Below are 17,887 nucleotides of genomic sequence, written 5' to 3'. Positions count from 1 at the left end.
TAATTATGGGACACTAAAGGCAATGTGTGTTAGGAGGTAAACCCTGTAAACATGTATCTCAGGAGACAAATCATGGAGTGATAAGCCTGTAGAGACCGAGTTTTCATTTTCACCATAGCAGGGAAGCCTTGAGTCCATCTGCCATGCCATTCCTCCTCACTGGAATTTGACAAGCTCAGTAGTTTGACCTCCTGCTCTACTTGGTTTATCAGAAACTAGACAGGGATGTGTACGTAGAACAATTTAGCAAAGGAGCCCATTATGTGTATGTATGCTTTTTATGTAACAATATCCAGTAATCTCAGTCTCTCACAGCACCTCTAATGAAGACAGCATGTGTGCTGGGCATATAATGGTGTTAAATAATTTTATCCTGAGCCACATTTTCAGGCTGTGCCTTCCTTTTTCAGTTTGGTTTTTTATTTTTTTGTTTTACTTGATATAGTTTAATATAGAGTAATTATTATTTTTTGGCAGGAGTTCCGCTAAAAATAGTATTTGGGTTTCGTTCTCTCTTTTTCTCTTTTTAGAGTATGTGATGCAGCATTGGCAAGAAGATTTTATGTTGGATACCAGTTCCTGAATGGGTGCAATCCTGTACTGATCCAAAAGTGCACAGAGTTACCAAAGAAATTTCCTGTGACTACAGAAATGGTAGAATGCAGTTTGGAGAGAAATCTGACTCTGGAAGAGGAAATAAAGGTATAAACACAGAATGGATTTATTTCAGTGTTATAGTGTTTGACAGTTTAAAAAGCTTTTCAGGAAATGTATAGAAGCAGATTGCATTATTTGGGGAAGGAGTGCTTTGTCATCCAAACAGAAGATTTGCAGTTTGGACACAGAGTTGAAATTCAGTGAATCAGTTTGTATGTAAAGTACCGTATTTTTCTGTCTATAAGATGACCCCATGTATAAGACACCCCCTATTTTGCGGGACTCATATTTAAGAAAATGGGGGGGGGAGAGATATCCGTGTATATTTATTTTGACATTATTTTTAAGAGAAAAAACCTAGTCTTATACACGGAAAAATACGGTATGTAATTTGAAGGCAGCATTCAAATGGGGAATGCCTACTATACAGTACTATGGGATGCATTTTTTAATGCTGAACATTTTGATGAAATTATAATACCTCTCCTTGGCTTCATGATGAATGATGGTCCTGTGAGCCACTGGGAGCAAGTTATCCTTCCTCCAATGATCACATAAATAAAAAGATTGTTGTTGTTGTTTAGTCATTTAGTCGTGTCCGACTCTTCGTGACCCCATGGACCAGAGCACGCCAGGCACTCCTGTCTTCCACTGCCTCCCGCAGTTTGGTCAGACTCATGTTGGTAGCTTCGAGAACACTGTCCCACCATCTCGTCCTCTGTCGTCCCCTTCTCCTTGTGCCCTCCATCTTTCCCAACATCTTTCCAGGGAGTCCTTCTCTTCTCATGAGGTGGCAAAAGTCCTTGGAGCCTCAGCTTCAGGATCTGTCCTTCCAGTGAGCACTCAGGGCTGATTTCCTTCAGAATTGATAGGTTTGATCTTCTTGCAGTCCATGGGACTCTCAAGAGTCTCCTCCAGCACCATAATTCAAAAGCATCAATTCTTCGGCGATCAGCCTTCTTTATGGTCCAGCTCTCACTTCCATACATTACTACTGGGAAAACCATAGCTTTAACCATAGGGACCTTTGTCGGCAAGGTGATGTCTCTGCTTCTTAAGATGCTGTCTAGGGTTGTCATTGCTTTTCTCCCAAGAAGCAGGCATCTTTTAATTTTGTGACTGCTGCAGTGATCATGGATCGCAAGAAAGTAAAATCTCTTACTGCCTCCATTTCTTCCCCTTCTATTTGCCAGGAGGTGATGGGAACCAGTGGCCAATAAAAAGATTACTAAACCTATCAACACATTGTTATAATGATATTTCTTTTAAAAGCATAACATTTTGTCTACCCCCATTGTCTGACTTGTTTTAAGACAGGAAGCTTCTTGAGGGCAGGCACACATCTCTTTTTGTAAATATCTGAGAGATGCCTGCCTACATGGGTGGTATGTACGAGATGGCTAACACGCTTTGGAGGCAAGATCTGCTGGAATCAACGACTTAGGATGCAGCGGGTCTCCAGTCCCTGACCCTGGCCCAGCCAAAGATATGCCAGCGTAATTTGCTGATCCTGGCTCCACTGAGGCTCAGCCGGTCTTGACTTCTGGACATCAACAAGGCCAGTGTTAATCCCCCAAAAGGGATGTCCTGTAGCTGTAGGAAGGACCAGTGAAGGGAGACTTAGGCTGGATCTCAACGCTGTTCAGCTGAAGTGTGCATGCACACGAAAGCTCATACCAAGAACAAACTTAGTTGGTTTCTAAGGCGCTACTGGAAGGATTTTTTTTATTTTATTTTTGTTTTGACAGCTGTCCTGCTGCTGAACAGTTTTTGGATATGGTGTAAATTTACTCTGGCTTAACCTGCTTGTGTTAAGCCAGTTTCTTGGGCATAGGATTGCTGCCCTAAGAATTTAGTAAACGACACATATGACAACACATTTATGCTATGTAAGCTGCAACATTGTGATGTTGTGTTGGTCACAGGTAATGCTGCAAGTAAAACATATTTCAGTTAATATCTCGCCACAAACATTCTCAAAGATGAGAATGTAGCCAAACATAGATTTTTCTTTTCATTTGTTGTGGGGGAGAGTATGTATTTTTGTGACTAGTGCAACACACTCAAGCAGCATACGTTAGGCTGCCTTTAAGCTCATTTGATTTTCATAAAATTTCTTGCCATTTCACCAAATGAGAAAGTAAAGCTATCAATAACCTATTCTCCTTTGGGTTGGGGGTAGAGAAATTCTGAGTCATCTTGTATGTAACACTTCTGGTTGCTTACTCCAATTTCAAAATAATGTTGCCATATGAAACTCTTGAAAGCTATATTTAGAATGATATAGAACATGTTAAAAAGGTAAAGGTAAAGGTAAAGGGACGCCTGACTGTTAGGTCCAGCCGCGGACGACTCTGGGGTTGCGGCGCTCATCTCGCTTTACTGGCCAAGGGAGCCGGCGTACAGCTTCCGGGTCATGTGGCCAGCATGACTAAGCTGCTTCTGGCGAACCAGAGCAGCGCACGGAAACGCCATTTACCTTCCCGCCAGATCGGTACCTATTTATCTACTTGCACTTTGACGTGCTTTTGAACTGCTAGGTTGGCAGGAGCAGGGACCGAGCAACGGGAGCTCACCCTGTCGTGGGAATTCCGAACCGCCAACCTTCTGATCGGCAAGCCCTGGGCTCTGTGGTTTAGACCACAGCGCCACCTGCGTCCCTATATAGAAACATGTTGTGTTGTTGTTCAGTTGTTCAGTCGTTTCCGACTCTTCGGGACCCCATGGACCAGAGCACGCCAGGTACGCCTATCCTTCACTGCCTCTCGCAGTTTTGGCCAAACTCATGTAGTAGCTTCAAGAACACTGTCCACTATCTCATCCTCTGTCGTCCCCTTCTCCTTGTGCCCTCCATCCTTCCCAACATCAGGGTCTTTTCCAGGGAGTCTTCTCTTCTCATGAGGTGGCCAAAGTACTGGAGCCTCACTTCAGGATCTGTCCTTCTAGTGAGCACTCAGGGCTGATTTCTTTAAGAATGGATAGGTTTGATCTTCTTGCAGTCCATGGGACTCTCAAGAGTCTCCTCCAGCACCATAATTCAAAAGCATCAATTCTTCGGTGATCAGCCTTCTTTATGGTCCATCTCTCACTTCCGTACATTACTACTGGGAAAACCATAGCTTTAACTATAGAACATGTTAGTGATGTCCAAAAATGAAAGCTGAGTCTGTAGGTTGGCATTTTCATGGAATAACCCATTAATCAAAGTAAACAGGTGTGCATGTTTCCTTTTATTTTCCTACAGCAAGGGAATATTTTCATAGTGGATTATGAACTTCTGGATGGTGTTGAAGGCAATAAGACTGACCCCTGCACTGTGCAATATCTGTCTGCTCCAGTCTGCTTATTATATAAGGAATTTAGCAAAGAAGATTGTCCCTATTGCAATCCAGGTAATCTATGTTTTACCCACTAAAATAATAATCTTTCATTATTGAAAGCATTGTTAACTCTTTTGTTACACTTTCCAGATAAAACAAGCTCCTGAGCCAGGGAATCCTATTTTCCTGCCATCAGATGCAAAGTATGACTGGTTATTGGCCAAAATTTGGGTACGTTCTTCTGATTTCCACGTACACCAGACTGTTACTCACCTCCTTCGGACTCACTTAATTTCTGAAGTGTTTGGAGTGGCCCTGTTCCGGCAACTGCCTTCTGTCCATCCTCTCTATAAGGTGGGTTAATTGGGTGCTAGGAAGATGTGCGTATCAGAGATGATTGTTTTCTTTCTGCAAGACCTGCAATTTTCTGTTAAATGTATTGTTAATAAAGGTAATATTTGGTATTGTACAGATGAGAGCCCCTGTATATTTAAGGCAGATGAGGCAAACAGCATTCTATCATTATAAGACTGGAACATTCTATCTATCTATCTATCTATCTATCTATCTATCTATATCAAGATAATTTGTCCCGGCTCTATGAGATGTGGCAAGAAAAAACACCTCTTCTGAACTGTAAAATGGCTCATTTTAAAAATATTCCACTAAGAAAAAGCTGAGATAACACAGTTAAACAGTCTTCTTATGTGTAGTTGTGCAGTGTGTTTAAAAAACAAAACAAAAAAACTGGCCATTTTAATTTGACTAGCATTAGAAAATAAATAAATAGTGTCCAAAAGTGGCAAATTGTCTATGATGATTTGTGTCTGAAGTTGGAAGTAACATGCAGGATGAAGAATGTTTAAACCTTGTTAAAGAATATGCCTTGAGATGTCCTTGGACAACAACACTAGGTATAATTGGTCTGAATTATGTGCGTCCATAAGCCTTCTCTAAACTGCCCAAATTGACAAATCAGTGTCTTTGTATTATTTTGCTGGAGAATCCTATTTAACCTTCAATTCTGGTGCAGTGCAGTCCAACATGTCTGAATACTACCTACACGTTGAAAGACTTTTAGCAGTATAAACTGTATGTTTCTCATACTGCCGATTGGTATCTAGCAGCATCTATCAAATTGTAAAGGAATATGCTTTGAAATTGTCTTCAATGTCCATACACATAGTTTATATTAAAGCTGCAGTTCCTTATTTGAAAGCAATTTGTTTTGGGAACCCATCATATTCCATTGTTAACACTGAAGGAATATTTCATTCTTATCTATTTTCTCTTCTGGTTTACAGCTCCTGGTATCTCATGTGCGGTTTACAATAGCCATCAACACAAAAGCCCGAGAACAGCTTATCTGTGAATATGGCCTTTTTGACAAGGTGAGAGAGCCTTGATTTCATAAGTTTCTACCTCAAGGAAGCGTCTTCCGCATAGTTCTCTCAATGACTTTTCTCCATAACTTAGCCCCAACTCTTTGGGGTTTAATATGTATTCATTTAAAATAGTTATAAGCCATTATGAATCCACATTCTGTAGCAGAAGTTTAAAAATGAAAAAATAACGCAATACAAAATTCAAAACGCCAACACTGCCAACAAAAGCCAGCAAAAAGCAACAGGACAACTTAAAACAAATCACAGAGGGCCAAACAAAAACGAATTCTATGGCATGAAAAGGTCTTCACTTCTTGATCAGGAGGGAGGGACTTTTCAAGTTTCCCTCAAGGGGAAATTCTGTTAAAATAGGGCTGCTAAGAGACCCTGCTGCTGCTGGGGCTGTTCCAGCCTCTCCATAAGAAGGATTTCAGATTCTCGTAATAAGTGTGTATATGGAGATATTTGAATTGAGCCTGGAACCAAAACTATCAGCCAGGACAGATTGCTTGAAAGCAAGTATGTACAAGCAACATATTAGGCTACACCTATCAATAAGTGGTCTGCTGCATTCTGCACTAAGGGACGCGGGTGGCACTGTGGGTTAAACCACAGAGCCTAGGGCTTGCTGATCAGAAGGTCGGCAGTTCGAATCCCCGCGACGGGGTGAGCTCCCGTTGCTCGGTCCCAGCTCCTGCCCACCGAGCAGTTCAAAAGCACGTCAAAGTGCAAGTAGATTTACCTATTTATCTACTTGCACTTTGACGTGCTTTCGAACTGCTAGGTTGGCAGGAGCAGGGACCAAATAACGGGAGCTCACCCCGGCGGGGATTCGAACCACCGACCTTCTGATCAGCAATCCCTAGGCTCAGTGGTTTAACCCACACGCCACCCGCAACCCCACTCCATGTAGATCCATGTGCACTATGTCATGGCTGCGTGATGCAGGTATCGAAACTTCACTCCAGTGTGGCCTAGGCCAGGGGTCCCCAAACTAAGGCCCGGGGGCCGGATGCGGCCCAATCGCCTTCTAAATGCAGCTCACGGATGGTCTGGGAATCAGCGTGTTTTTACATGAGTAGAATGTGTCCTTTTATTTAAAATGCATCTCTGGGTTATTTGGGGGCATAGGAATTCGTTCATCCCCCCCCAAAAAAAATATAGTCTGGCCCCCACAAGGTCTGAGGGACAGTGGACTGGCCCTCTGCTGAAAAAGTTTGCTGACTCCTGGCCTAGGCCCTCATCTCCAAATCCCCTTGTACAGCAAGATCCTCCCCATTGTTAAGAGCACTCATATCAAAGGCTATGGAACACAGGGCCAACTCTTAGGGGCCAAGGTCCCTTTGCCCCCCATAAAAGATTTGAGGGGGCTGCCCCCTCCCAAAGTTGATGGGTATTGCCATTCAAATGGTGGTGTGTATGTGCCATATCTTGCAATCAGTTACCTGTCCCCACATGTTTTATTGAAATTGGCACCTCTTCTATGGAGCCTCCACTCCTTAATGCTCTCTGCCACTTGTTTTGTGTGCCAAAGGCCAATGCCACGGAGGAGGAGGTCTTGCACAGATACTCCAGCGAGCAATGAAGCACCTCACCTACAGTTCCCTGTGCTTCCCTGAAGAAGTCAAGGCAAGAGGCATGGAAAGCACGGAGGACATTCCATACTACTTTTATCGGGATGATGGTATCAAAGTGTGGGAGGCCATAAAGAGGTAGGAGATGGTCTGAAATAAATTTTATTTTGTTATGCTGAGAACCAGGAAATCGATAACAAATCTAACCGAGATCTTGGAAGTGTGAATCTACCTATTGCGTGTTTCTTTTAACAACGTTCCACAAGAGGTGCTTTTTGGAGGAGCTGAGAATCTTCACATGGCCGCCAGGTCATAGTGAATCCATTTTGTTTTGCTCTGTGACAGACGACTCAAATTATTGGCGGAGGGCCAGTATTGGGGATGGTCTTGTTAGCCACCATTTTAGAAGGGTGAAATAGGCATGGCTCTCCCACCTACCTCTATAAAAGGCTTCCCTATAGCCCCAACTTTGCAACATTGCTTTGTTTGCTCATATTGTTTATTTAGATCCACTCATACTATATTTCTAGACCTAGAAATCTCTCTGGACCTAGCTGCCTGCCTCATACAGACAACCAGCTTACCATGAGATAAGGATTTGTACCATGGCTTTGCTGGGTTGTCTGCAGGGCCAGAAGTAGAAATCTTGGCACCTGAGATTTGGCAACATGAAACATGTCCTTTATGACATAAATGATCCCCAGATGAAGAGTGGTACAGAATCATAGAATCTTAGAATTGTAGAGTTGGAAGGGTCTCCAAGGGTCATCTAGTCCAACCCCCTGCAATGCAAGAATCTCAACTGAAGCATCCATGGCAGATGGCCATCCAATCTCTGCTTAAAAACCTCAAATGAAGGAGAGTCTACCACATCCCAAGGGAGACCATTCTACTGTTGGACAGCTCTTACCTTCAAAAATTTAATCAACAACAACAACAACACAAACTGCATGAGAATGTTGGTTCTCCTAAGATAATGCAGTTAAGCAGGAGTGGGAGAACAAGTTTATGGCAACCTGTAATTTGAGCATGAGAAGAAGAGGTGTACTTTATCCTGTATACACTATCAGAGCTCTCATTCTCTAAAATCTCGGTTAAAGGTAAAGGGATCCCTGACCATCAGGTCCAGTCGTGTCCGACTCTGGGGTTGCGGCGCTCATCTCGCTCTATAGGCCAAGGGAGCCGGCGTTTGTCTGCAGACAGCTTCCGGGTCATGTGGCCAGCATGACAAAGCCGCTTCTGGCGAACCAGAGCAGCGCACGGAAACGCCGTTTACCTTCCCGCCGGAGCAATACCTATTTATCTACTTGCACTTTGACGTGCTTTCGAACTGCTAGGTTGGCAAGAGCAGGGACTGAGCAATGGGAGCTCACCCCGTCACAGGGATTAGAACTGCCAACCTTCTGATCGGCAAGCCCTAGGCTCTGTGATTTAACCCACAGCGCCACCCACGTCCCTTATAAAATCTCGGTTACCTGAACCCAAATAATTATACCCAAACCTTGCTACACAAGTGGCTGATTCAGATATCCAAACAACTGGAGTTTGCCCACTTCCTTACTTGTTTGTGTTATACTGGTTGGCACTGACCATTTCTGACAGAAACCAGGGGTGGAAGGAAAACAGACAAATCACGCATTAGAAATTAGAAATGGAAATCGCCAGCTCTTTATTCTTATTGGACTCCAAGCTGCCCCATATAGTGGACTTTTCACCATATTGGGAGGGAAGTTTGGCATTGGTGGCTTTCATTTCCATGTTCCTGTAGCCCAAGGTCTGCTACTTTAGATCTATCCAATTACCGCCCAGTTTCGAATCTTCCATACCTGGGTAAGGTAATTGAGAGAGCGGTTGCTGAACAGCTTAGCGGATTTCTGGATGAAACATTGGCTCTGGATCCATTTCAGTCCAGCTTCCACCCTGGTTACGGGACCGAAACAGCTTTGGTGGCGCTAACAGATGATCTCCGTAGACAGCTGGATCAAGGCAGTTCGGGCCTGCTGATTCTTTTAGATTTGTCAGCAGCCTTCGATATGGTCGACCACGATCTTTTGGACCACCGCCTTGCGGACGTGGGGATTCAGGGCACAGTCCGACAATGGCTGCGCTCCTTTATCTCAGGTAGGGGACAGAGAGTGGCGCTAGGGAGGGAGTTGTAGTTGCGACACTCCTTGGTGTGTGGAGTTCCGCAGGGCACAATCCTTAACCTGATGCTTTTTAATATTTATGTGCCCTCTTGCCCAGATTGTCCGGAGTTTCGGGCTGGGCTATCATCAATATGCTGATGACACCCAGCTTTATCTGTTAATGGACAGCCGCCCTGACTCGGTCCCGGACACACCGGCCAGGTGCTTGGAGGCTGTGGCTGCATGGATGCATGGGAGCTGGTTGAAGTTAAACCCTTCGAAGACAGAGGTCCTCTGGCTGGGTCGGGACGACATGGGGTTGGGAAGCCAACTCCCATCTCTTGCGGGGGCCCAATTAGTGCCAGCGCCTTCTGTCAAGAGTTTGGGTGTAACCTTTGACGCCTCTCTTTCCATGGAGGCACAGGTTGCAGCCACAGCAAAGGTGGCATTTTTCCATCTCCGCCGTGTTAAGCAGTTGGCCCCCTACCTCTCTCGCCCTGATCTGGCCACAGTGATCCATGCGACGGTCACCTCCAGACTTGACTATTGTAACTCGCTCTACGTGGGGCTGCCCCTAAAGCTGACCCAGAAACTCCAGCGGGTGCAGAATGCCGCGGCGAGGCTCCTCACGGGGTCTTTGCCGCAGGACCACATTCATCCAGTGCTTTACCAGCTGCACTGGCTCCCGGTGGAGTACAGGGTCAGGTTTAAGGTGCTGGTTTTGACCTTTAAAGCCCTATGCGGCTTAGGACCCTCGTACCTAAGGGACTGCCTCTCCTGGTATCTCCCGTGTAGGACCTTAAGGTCCTCAAATAATAATCTTTGGAGGTCCCGAGCAACAGAGATGCTAGGTGGCCTCAACTAGGGCCAGGGCCTTCTCAGTATTGGCCCCGACTTGGTGGAACAGTCTATCACAAGAGACCAGGGCCCTGGGGGGATTTGGCATCTTTCCGCAGGCCTGCAAGATGGAGCTGTTCCACCTGGCCTTTGGGTTGGTTTCTGTTGATATTTATGCTTCATTCTTTTATTGGTGGGTTATTTGAAAATGAGACTGCAGTTTGAATATTGAAATTTTTAAATTTGTATTTTAATCTGTTATTTTAAATTTATTGTGTTTTTTTGCTGTGATTTTAATTAGTGTTAGCCGCCCTGAGCCCGGTTTTTGGCTGGGAAGGGCGGGGTATAAATAAAAAATAATAATAATAATAATAATAATAATAATAATAATAATAATAATAATTATTATTATTATTATTATTATTATTATTATTATTATTATTATTATTATTACTGTTAGCCAGCTCAGGATGCCACCTTGGTACAGACTGCTGCTACCTGTTGTAACAAATCACATTGTAATGCCTTCTGGAAGACACAGAGTTTCTCCATGACAGAAGTTATTTTTCTGCCTCATTCAGGATTGACATTGGCCCTGACCTCTCACATGTAAGGAAACACACAAGAGAGCAGGGGTGTGCTGCCATCGGCACGTAATTTAGTGACCTCCATCCGTTCGGGGGTAAAGAACAGAAACAGGGAGCCTTCTCTACTCATGGAGTTTCCCCACACAATTGTAAACCCTGCTTCTGAAAAATATGTTGGCTCCACCCAGAGAAGTGTATGGAAGCAAGATGGGCAGGGTAGATGGGGAACCACTGGACACCATTAAGGAAAATTTCAAAATATAATTCATCCAGACTTTTTATTCTGTCTCTAACCTAACGGGATGCTGAGTATTGACATACAAAGCAGCTGCTGTTGCTTTTCTACAGGGAAATACAGATTTTTCCAGATACTGTGAAAGCTTGCTGACACCCTCCACCCCACCCCACTTCCCAGTTGCATTTTGACAAAAGTTATATGTGCCTGTGTGTTAACGGGGCAGTTCAAGAGAATGTAAAGCTTTTAGTCACTTTCCTTGCTGTTTTCTGCAGCTTTGTGACAGATGTTGTTGACATCTATTACGATAGCGAAGAGATGGTTTGCGAAGACGTGGAACTCCAGGCCTTTGTGAAGGACGTCTATGTTTATGGGTTGAGAGGAACCAAGGCTTCAGGTGAGACTGGCTAGCCAGATTCTCTGTCCTGTGGCATTGCCGGCTAATGAACAGAAATTCATTGCTCCTTTGATCTGAAGCTGAGTTAGAGATGCAAAATTTCCAGCAAATGAATCCATTCTTCTCCTGGAACAAATGGAAATTTGGAAGAAAATCTTAAATATATGCAGTGCTTTTCTTATCAACCCGTTCAAAAGTTAGGAAAATAAGATATTAGTAACAGAAGAATAGGCAACACATGCATCACAATTACTATTAGCACAAGTGTTTCCCCAATATATCATATATGTGCTCTGAACCTCAGTTGTAAAAGAAATATGAGCATTGCCATAATTGATAAAGCATCTGCTAATCACTTGAAAAAAATATCGAAAATATTGAAAATTCATTAATTCATTTTTATTCATCCCTATTCTAGCCACTATAATAATGTATGATAAAAGTTAACATAAATAATTTGGCTTTTTGAAAAGGGAATAAAAACATTTTAAGATCCAAGGTCAAATCGATATAGTGCTGATATAAATCCAGTTATTTCTTTCTTTCTTTCTTTCTTTCTTTCTTTCTTTCTTTCTTTCTTTCTTTCTTTCTTTCTTTTTCTTCCTCCCTCCGTCCCTCCCTCCCTTCCTCCCTTCAAATTTTATTTACTAATCAGGTTGAAAGCAGCATAGGGTTGGACCACTATCACTGAATTTAGTGCAAAACATTTAAAAATATTAAAATTTCCATAATCTGGTAGTCTGGTTTATATGTATTATTTTGTAATGTTAGCTTAATCACAGCTGATCTCAGGGTCCGGGTCGGTTCATATGGAGAAAGGCGGTCTTTGAGGCATTGCAGTCCTGAGCCGTTTAAGGCCTATAGGTCAAAACCAGCATTTGAATTTGGCCCTGAAACTAATTGGCAGCCAGTGCAGTTGGACCAGGATTTGCTCAACCGTCTTGCCCCAATGAGCAACCTGGCTGCTGAATTCTGCACTAGCTGAAGCTTCCGAACTGTGTTCAGAGGCAGCCCTATGTATAGCCAGAGGCGTAGGAAGCCTCTTGGGTGCCTGGGGTGGCGTTGCTGCGCGGAGGCACCCCCCTGGGGGGCGGGGCATCCTGACGCATGCGTCGTGACATCACGACACATGCATCAGGACAGACTGCACATGCCCGGAAATCCGGGCATGCGCAGCCCATCATGCCAGCACTGCTGCTCCAGCGGCAATCCGCCGAGCAAGCGCCGGCTCGTGGGGCTTCCCCATCCAGGCGGGGCAGCCCCATAGCGGCACTGGTGGGCGGACCCCAGACGGGCCACAGGGCTTGCTCGGGGCCTGCTGGTGGGGGGGGCTGGCCCAAGTGTCACCCCCCTCCCCTGGAACCCAGGGTGGATTGCCCCCACCGCCGCCCTCACGATGCCTGTGTGTATAGCACATTTCGGTAATCCAGCCTAGAGGTTACCAGAGCATAGACAACAGAGGTTAAGCTGTTCCTGTCCAGACTGGGTGCAGCTGGGCTACCAGCCAAAGCTGATGGAAGGCATTCCTCGCAACTGAGGCCACCTGAGGCTTAAGCAACAGAAAAGGATCCATAAGTAGCCCTAACTACTGTAGCTACTCCTACAGAGGGAGTGTAAACCCATTAAGAGCAGGCAAGCTCCCCTTCCATCCGGTCTCATCTCATGGTACAGTGAAAAATAAACGTTGTGTTTCCAGGTGGGGGAGAATTCAGAAAAGTTCCACAGCCATCCTTTAGTTTATTAATTCCTGCTCCTGCTCCTGCTCCTGCTCCTGCTCTTATTAATTTAACTCTTTCTTCTTCTTTCAGGATTTCCCAAGACAATAAAGACACGCCAGAAACTGTCAGAATATCTTACCGTAGTGATCTTCACAGCATCTGCACAACATGCAGCAGTCAATTTTGGTCAGGTACAGTTCACCCGGAAGCAGTTCTGTCCTTGAACTTCTAAAGTGGGTTTACACACCAGTCCAGACAGTCTACAGTTTGATAAAGAAATATCAACGATGGGAATGGTGGGGGGGGGGTCACCTGAGTACCTGTTAAAAGGCACAGAGCAGCCGAACCAAATTTTGTCTTCCAGGTGATTGGGGCTGGGCTGATAGCAGTTCTGTCCCCAAACATCTGGCGGGCACCAGTCTTGAGAAAGCTAGGAACGGGGTAAAGGAAACAAAACAGCACCTGTGTGACCATCCTATCCTAAAAACACATGAACACATGAACAAGGTCTCTCTTTTTTTTTTTGCAAGAAGTCTTCTTTCGTTAATGCATAAAACCTATTCACCAACACCACCAATCAAGTATCTAGCAGTGAAAATGTCTGCGGGGAGGGATCCTGCTGGCAGAGTTAGCCCTGGTGTCAGCTTCAAGAAAATGACCAGCAAGGGCAGCTGAGGGCTAAAAGCCAGTTTCACTTCCCAGCCTAGCGACTTTGCTGCTTGGTGGACAGTTTGGTTTGGCATCGGCTTGGCCACAGGGGTCAGCAACCTTTTTCAGCCATGGGCTGGTCCACCGTCCCTCAGACCATGTGGTGGGCCGGACTGTATTTTTTTGGGGGGGGGAGGGGGAATGAACGAATTCCTATGCCCCACAAATAACCCAGAGATGCATTTTAAATAAAAGGACACATTCTACTCATGTAAAAACACCAGGCAGGCCCCACAAATAACCGAGAGATGCATTTTAAATAAAATGATACATTCTACTCATGTAAAAAGACCAGGCAGGCCCCACAAATAACCCAGAGATGCATTTTAAATAAAAGGATACATTCTACTCATGTAAAAAGACCAGGCAGGCCCCACAAATAACCCTGAGGTGCATTTTAAATAAAAGGATACATTCTACTCATGTAAAAACACCAGGCAGGCCCCACAAATAACCCAGAGATGCATTTTAAATAAAAGGATACATTCTACTCATGTAAAAACACCAGGCAGGCCCCACAAATAACCCAGAGATGCATTTTAAATAAAAGGACACATTCTACTCATGTAAAAACACCAGGCAGGCCCCACAAATAACCCAGAGATGCATTTTAAATAAAAGGACACATTCTACTCATGCAAAAACACGCTGATTCCCGGACCATCCATGGGCTGGATTGAGAAGGCGATTGGGCCACATCTGGCCCACAGGCCTTAGTTTGCCTACCCCTGGGCTTGGCCAATGAAACGCTTAAATCATAGCTGAAGAAGTTCACACTGAATGTTAAGGTCAGTAAGCCATTGTGCTGTGTTCAAATGGAACAATAAGCCACAGGCTATTAATTTACTTTTATTTAAACCACATCTTAACATTATATGTGAACCAGGTCCGAGGCATACCAGACCGGGGAGGAGAAAAAAACGACAAAAGGGAGGAAGGAGGGGTTGCAGTAGATTAGAGATAATCGGACTGCAGTTTCTTGAGAAAATAAAGGGAAGACTTTGGAAATGCTCAGAATTGAGATGTGGTGAGGGCAGAGGAGGGCCAAGGTTTGCACATCTGTGAAGTACAGGAAACCATGGTATTTGTAACAGTTAACCTAACAGTTTTGAGAAGATATATGAGAAATGAGGGTGGCTGCCACGATCAACATACATGTTTCTGCAGCTAATCACCTGTTTAAATTTTGGAAAATACCTCATGTATTGGTACATCATGTTATATAGTGCAGTTCACGTAGAGTTCTGTTTTAGGTATCTGTGTCTTATGCGTTTATTTTGATGCATAAAATCAAAGAACCATGTGAACTGAAACTGCTGCAAAAGGGCAGGTTGCCGAATCGCAATTCTCAATTGATGCTAAACTTGTTGTTCTCTTGGAGGTTGCCCATTTTCTCGTTAGGCATTACCGTATTTCCCTAAAGATATTCTGCTAATCTGGGGCATTATTTTGAGCTATTCAGGCTAGTGGCAGCTGCTGGCTCTTTACATTGGTGGGACACAGGATAGCTAATGATAAGGTAGTTGTCTGCAGTACTGAGCACACGCCTATAAAAGAAAGTTCCACTGGACGCAGTGGGAGTTACTTCTGAGTAAATGCATAGGGTTGTGGTGCAGTCACAGCTAAGTCACATATCAGCAGTATGCCTGCTTGTTACAGATTGTGTCAGCACATCCTTCGAATAGAGAAACCATCACAAACAGTTATTTTACCGCACAAAGTCCAATCCAAAGCAGGTTTAGTCAGCGTTACTGAATACAATAATACAAAGAAAGTGTATTAGACTTTAGGGTTTTCTACTCCCTGCTCCCTCCACTGCCTTTAACACCAGCCTGACATTAAAGTGTAAGTCACGGGGGCAGAAATGGGCAAAAATCAAAAACAAAAAACAGTGCCCCATTCCAGACTCTGCACTAAATTTCATGACTTTTCAGTTATGGCTTCTTATATTAGCTCATTCTGCATTAACAAAGAGGAAGTGGAAATGAGAATTCTGTCTCCTCCTTCTAGCTGCAGCCCCTGCAGCCCTCGAAAACATGTTCCAATGAGGGATTATGCTGCATGGGACTGAAGCTATGATGAAAAACCCTTTTTGTATAAACAGGAGTGTCTTCCAGCCACACAAGCACCCTTCATGATTAATAGAGATTCCTATATCTTACTGGCTCTGTCCTGTTATTTCCCAGTACGACTGGTGTTCCTGGATTCCTAACGCCCCTCCAACGATGCGTCGCCCACCACCTACAGAAAAGGGGAGCGTCACTATTAAGTATATTGTTGAGAGTTTACCGGACAGAGGGCGCTCCTGTTGGCATCTTGGTGCAGTTTGGGCCTTGAGTCAGTTTCAAGAGAACGAAGTAAGTGAAACTTCTAAGATATTCCCCTCATATATCTCAGTCATAATGCAGGAGGCCAAAACTGAGGGCCAATGCTTAGCCTGGAAATCCATGTTTTTCCATAGTGCTTTTAGAGTATTTTGATGAGGTGTCCAAAATCTGGGGCCTGTTAACATTCCCCGTAAACACACCTCCAGACAGCTGTAACTGAAAGATGCTATAGTTTTTGCCAATTCCTATGTGATATATCATATTTGCTCACTAGACGAGGAAGGGGCTATTTTTGCAGAGTGTCAAAATCAGCTGCATTATTTCTTTTAGTTACAGGTGGGTAGCCGTGTTGGTCTGCCATAGTCGAAACAAAATAGAAAATTCTTTCCAGTAGCACCTTAGAGACCAACTGAGTTTGTTCTTGGTATGAGCTTTCGTGTGCATGCACACGAAAGCTCATACCAAGAACAAACTCAGTTGATCTCTAAGGTGCTACTGGAAAGAATTTTCTATTTTATTTCTTTTAGACATTTCCCAACAGATACGTTTTGTGGCTTCTTCTCCAACTAGGTGTTTCTGGGGATGTATCCAGATGAACACTTCATAGAGAAGCCAGTGAAAGAGGCCATGAGGAAATTCCGCAAGAACCTTGATGAAATTACCAGTTGCATTGCTGAGCGGAACAGGAACAAAAAACTCCCCTACTATTATCTTTCCCCGGATCAAATACCTAACAGTGTGGCTGTTTGAATTAGCCTTTTCAAAGACATGAAAAGGCAGTGAACTGGAGTGACAATCACGTCAAATTATCTACAAGCAAATCAGCTGGCTTCAAACCAAATTGGGTCTTAATTTGTACTAGATACTATTGTAGTTTAAGTTTTCTTTGAATATCTATCCCTCATATATAATTAGTTGATACTGTGTTACTGTTAGATAATAATTTTTATAATTATCAGGAAATACAAAACCTTAAGGAACATTTTTTACCTTAAAAACAGAACCTTTACCAATGGAGGAATTCTATTCCACACATTTGCTTCTTGCTTGTGGCGATACATCTACCCAGAACACCTCTGTTTTGGAAGCTGTTGCCCCTTTTCCAGGAAATTTTTGGGTTTTAGGAACGGAGTGCAATATGATTACCATAAGGAATGTTTGTTGGCTGGTCTGTTTGTTTTTACAGGAGCTCACCAGCAATTTAAAAATGTCTCTAGTCTGCTTTTGTTAGGGTTCAGAACAACAGATGAAGACATTGAGGATGGTCTGGGGGACACAGAACTGGGGAAGAGTGAAGCCGAAGGGGTGTCTGAGCAGAAGCTTGACCCTACCTCACATTTCCATGCCACCCAAAGGCCCACAAATGTTCTCTGAGGCAGGAGGAGGATGAGTAGCAACAGAAGTTGCTCTGATCATTTGCCCTAAGAAAGAAGATCCCCCGATCATCACACACACACACCCAGCAGTGTTGTGCCATGTAATACCACATCGGTGAGAAAGGATTTCTTTTCAGGGAGCTGCAACAGTCCAGTTGGAGGTCCACCTCTGTATGGTGAGCAGGCTGGACTTGGCAGTTTTCAGCAGATTATGAGCTATGAGCTCTGCTCGTTTTGGATATGCACACAGGCTTTCGAATGGGGCCAGTCACGGTTTCAACGACCCCCTTCAAATGCTTGTGACATTCCTGGTTGTTGTAAGTATTCTTAACATTATAAAACATGCCCAGTTTCTGGGGGGTGTCTACCAGTTGCCTAGCATGATACAAGGTCTCATTATCTCCCCAAGTCAGAAGACTGGTACAATTGGTCCTTGACCGTCCACAATACAATATATAAATACCAGCTTTCACTGGAAGGTTCTGTGAAAGATTTTACAGCTTCCTTAGTTAAGCACTTTGTTGAACTGCTTCTGTGATTCCTTAACCATGTAAACAAAAACCCTTCCTTACATGTTCAGTGGATAAAGTGAATTGTGATGTCCCCACTTTCCTGTTTGAAGTATTTAAAAGAATGTTAA

General features: G+C 44.0%; 1 protein-coding gene across 1 annotated transcript in view; it reads left to right on the top strand.

Moving 5' to 3' along the window:
- The window catches only part of LOC117049533 (arachidonate 5-lipoxygenase-like), a 31,347-nt gene extending 14,430 nt beyond the window's left edge, over nucleotides 1-16,917 (top strand). The window contains 12 exon segments of the mRNA XM_033154278.1: nucleotides 531-563; nucleotides 566-702; nucleotides 3,902-4,012; nucleotides 4,014-4,049; nucleotides 4,128-4,331; nucleotides 5,282-5,368; nucleotides 6,897-6,903; nucleotides 6,906-7,074; nucleotides 10,997-11,118; nucleotides 12,927-13,027; nucleotides 15,731-15,901; nucleotides 16,442-16,917. Of these exon segments, the coding sequence (XP_033010169.1) occupies nucleotides 531-563; nucleotides 566-702; nucleotides 3,902-4,012; nucleotides 4,014-4,049; nucleotides 4,128-4,331; nucleotides 5,282-5,368; nucleotides 6,897-6,903; nucleotides 6,906-7,074; nucleotides 10,997-11,118; nucleotides 12,927-13,027; nucleotides 15,731-15,901; nucleotides 16,442-16,621 (1,358 nt within the window). The 3' untranslated portion in view covers nucleotides 16,622-16,917.
- Nucleotides 16,918-17,887: the final 970 nt, after the last annotated feature.

This window comes from Lacerta agilis, chromosome 7 (genome assembly GCF_009819535.1).
Source record: "Lacerta agilis isolate rLacAgi1 chromosome 7, rLacAgi1.pri, whole genome shotgun sequence".
In the NCBI taxonomy this organism is placed as follows: domain Eukaryota; kingdom Metazoa; phylum Chordata; class Lepidosauria; order Squamata; family Lacertidae; genus Lacerta; species Lacerta agilis.
Note: the sequence above shows the minus strand (reverse complement) of the source record. Positions and strands in the feature narration are given on the sequence as shown.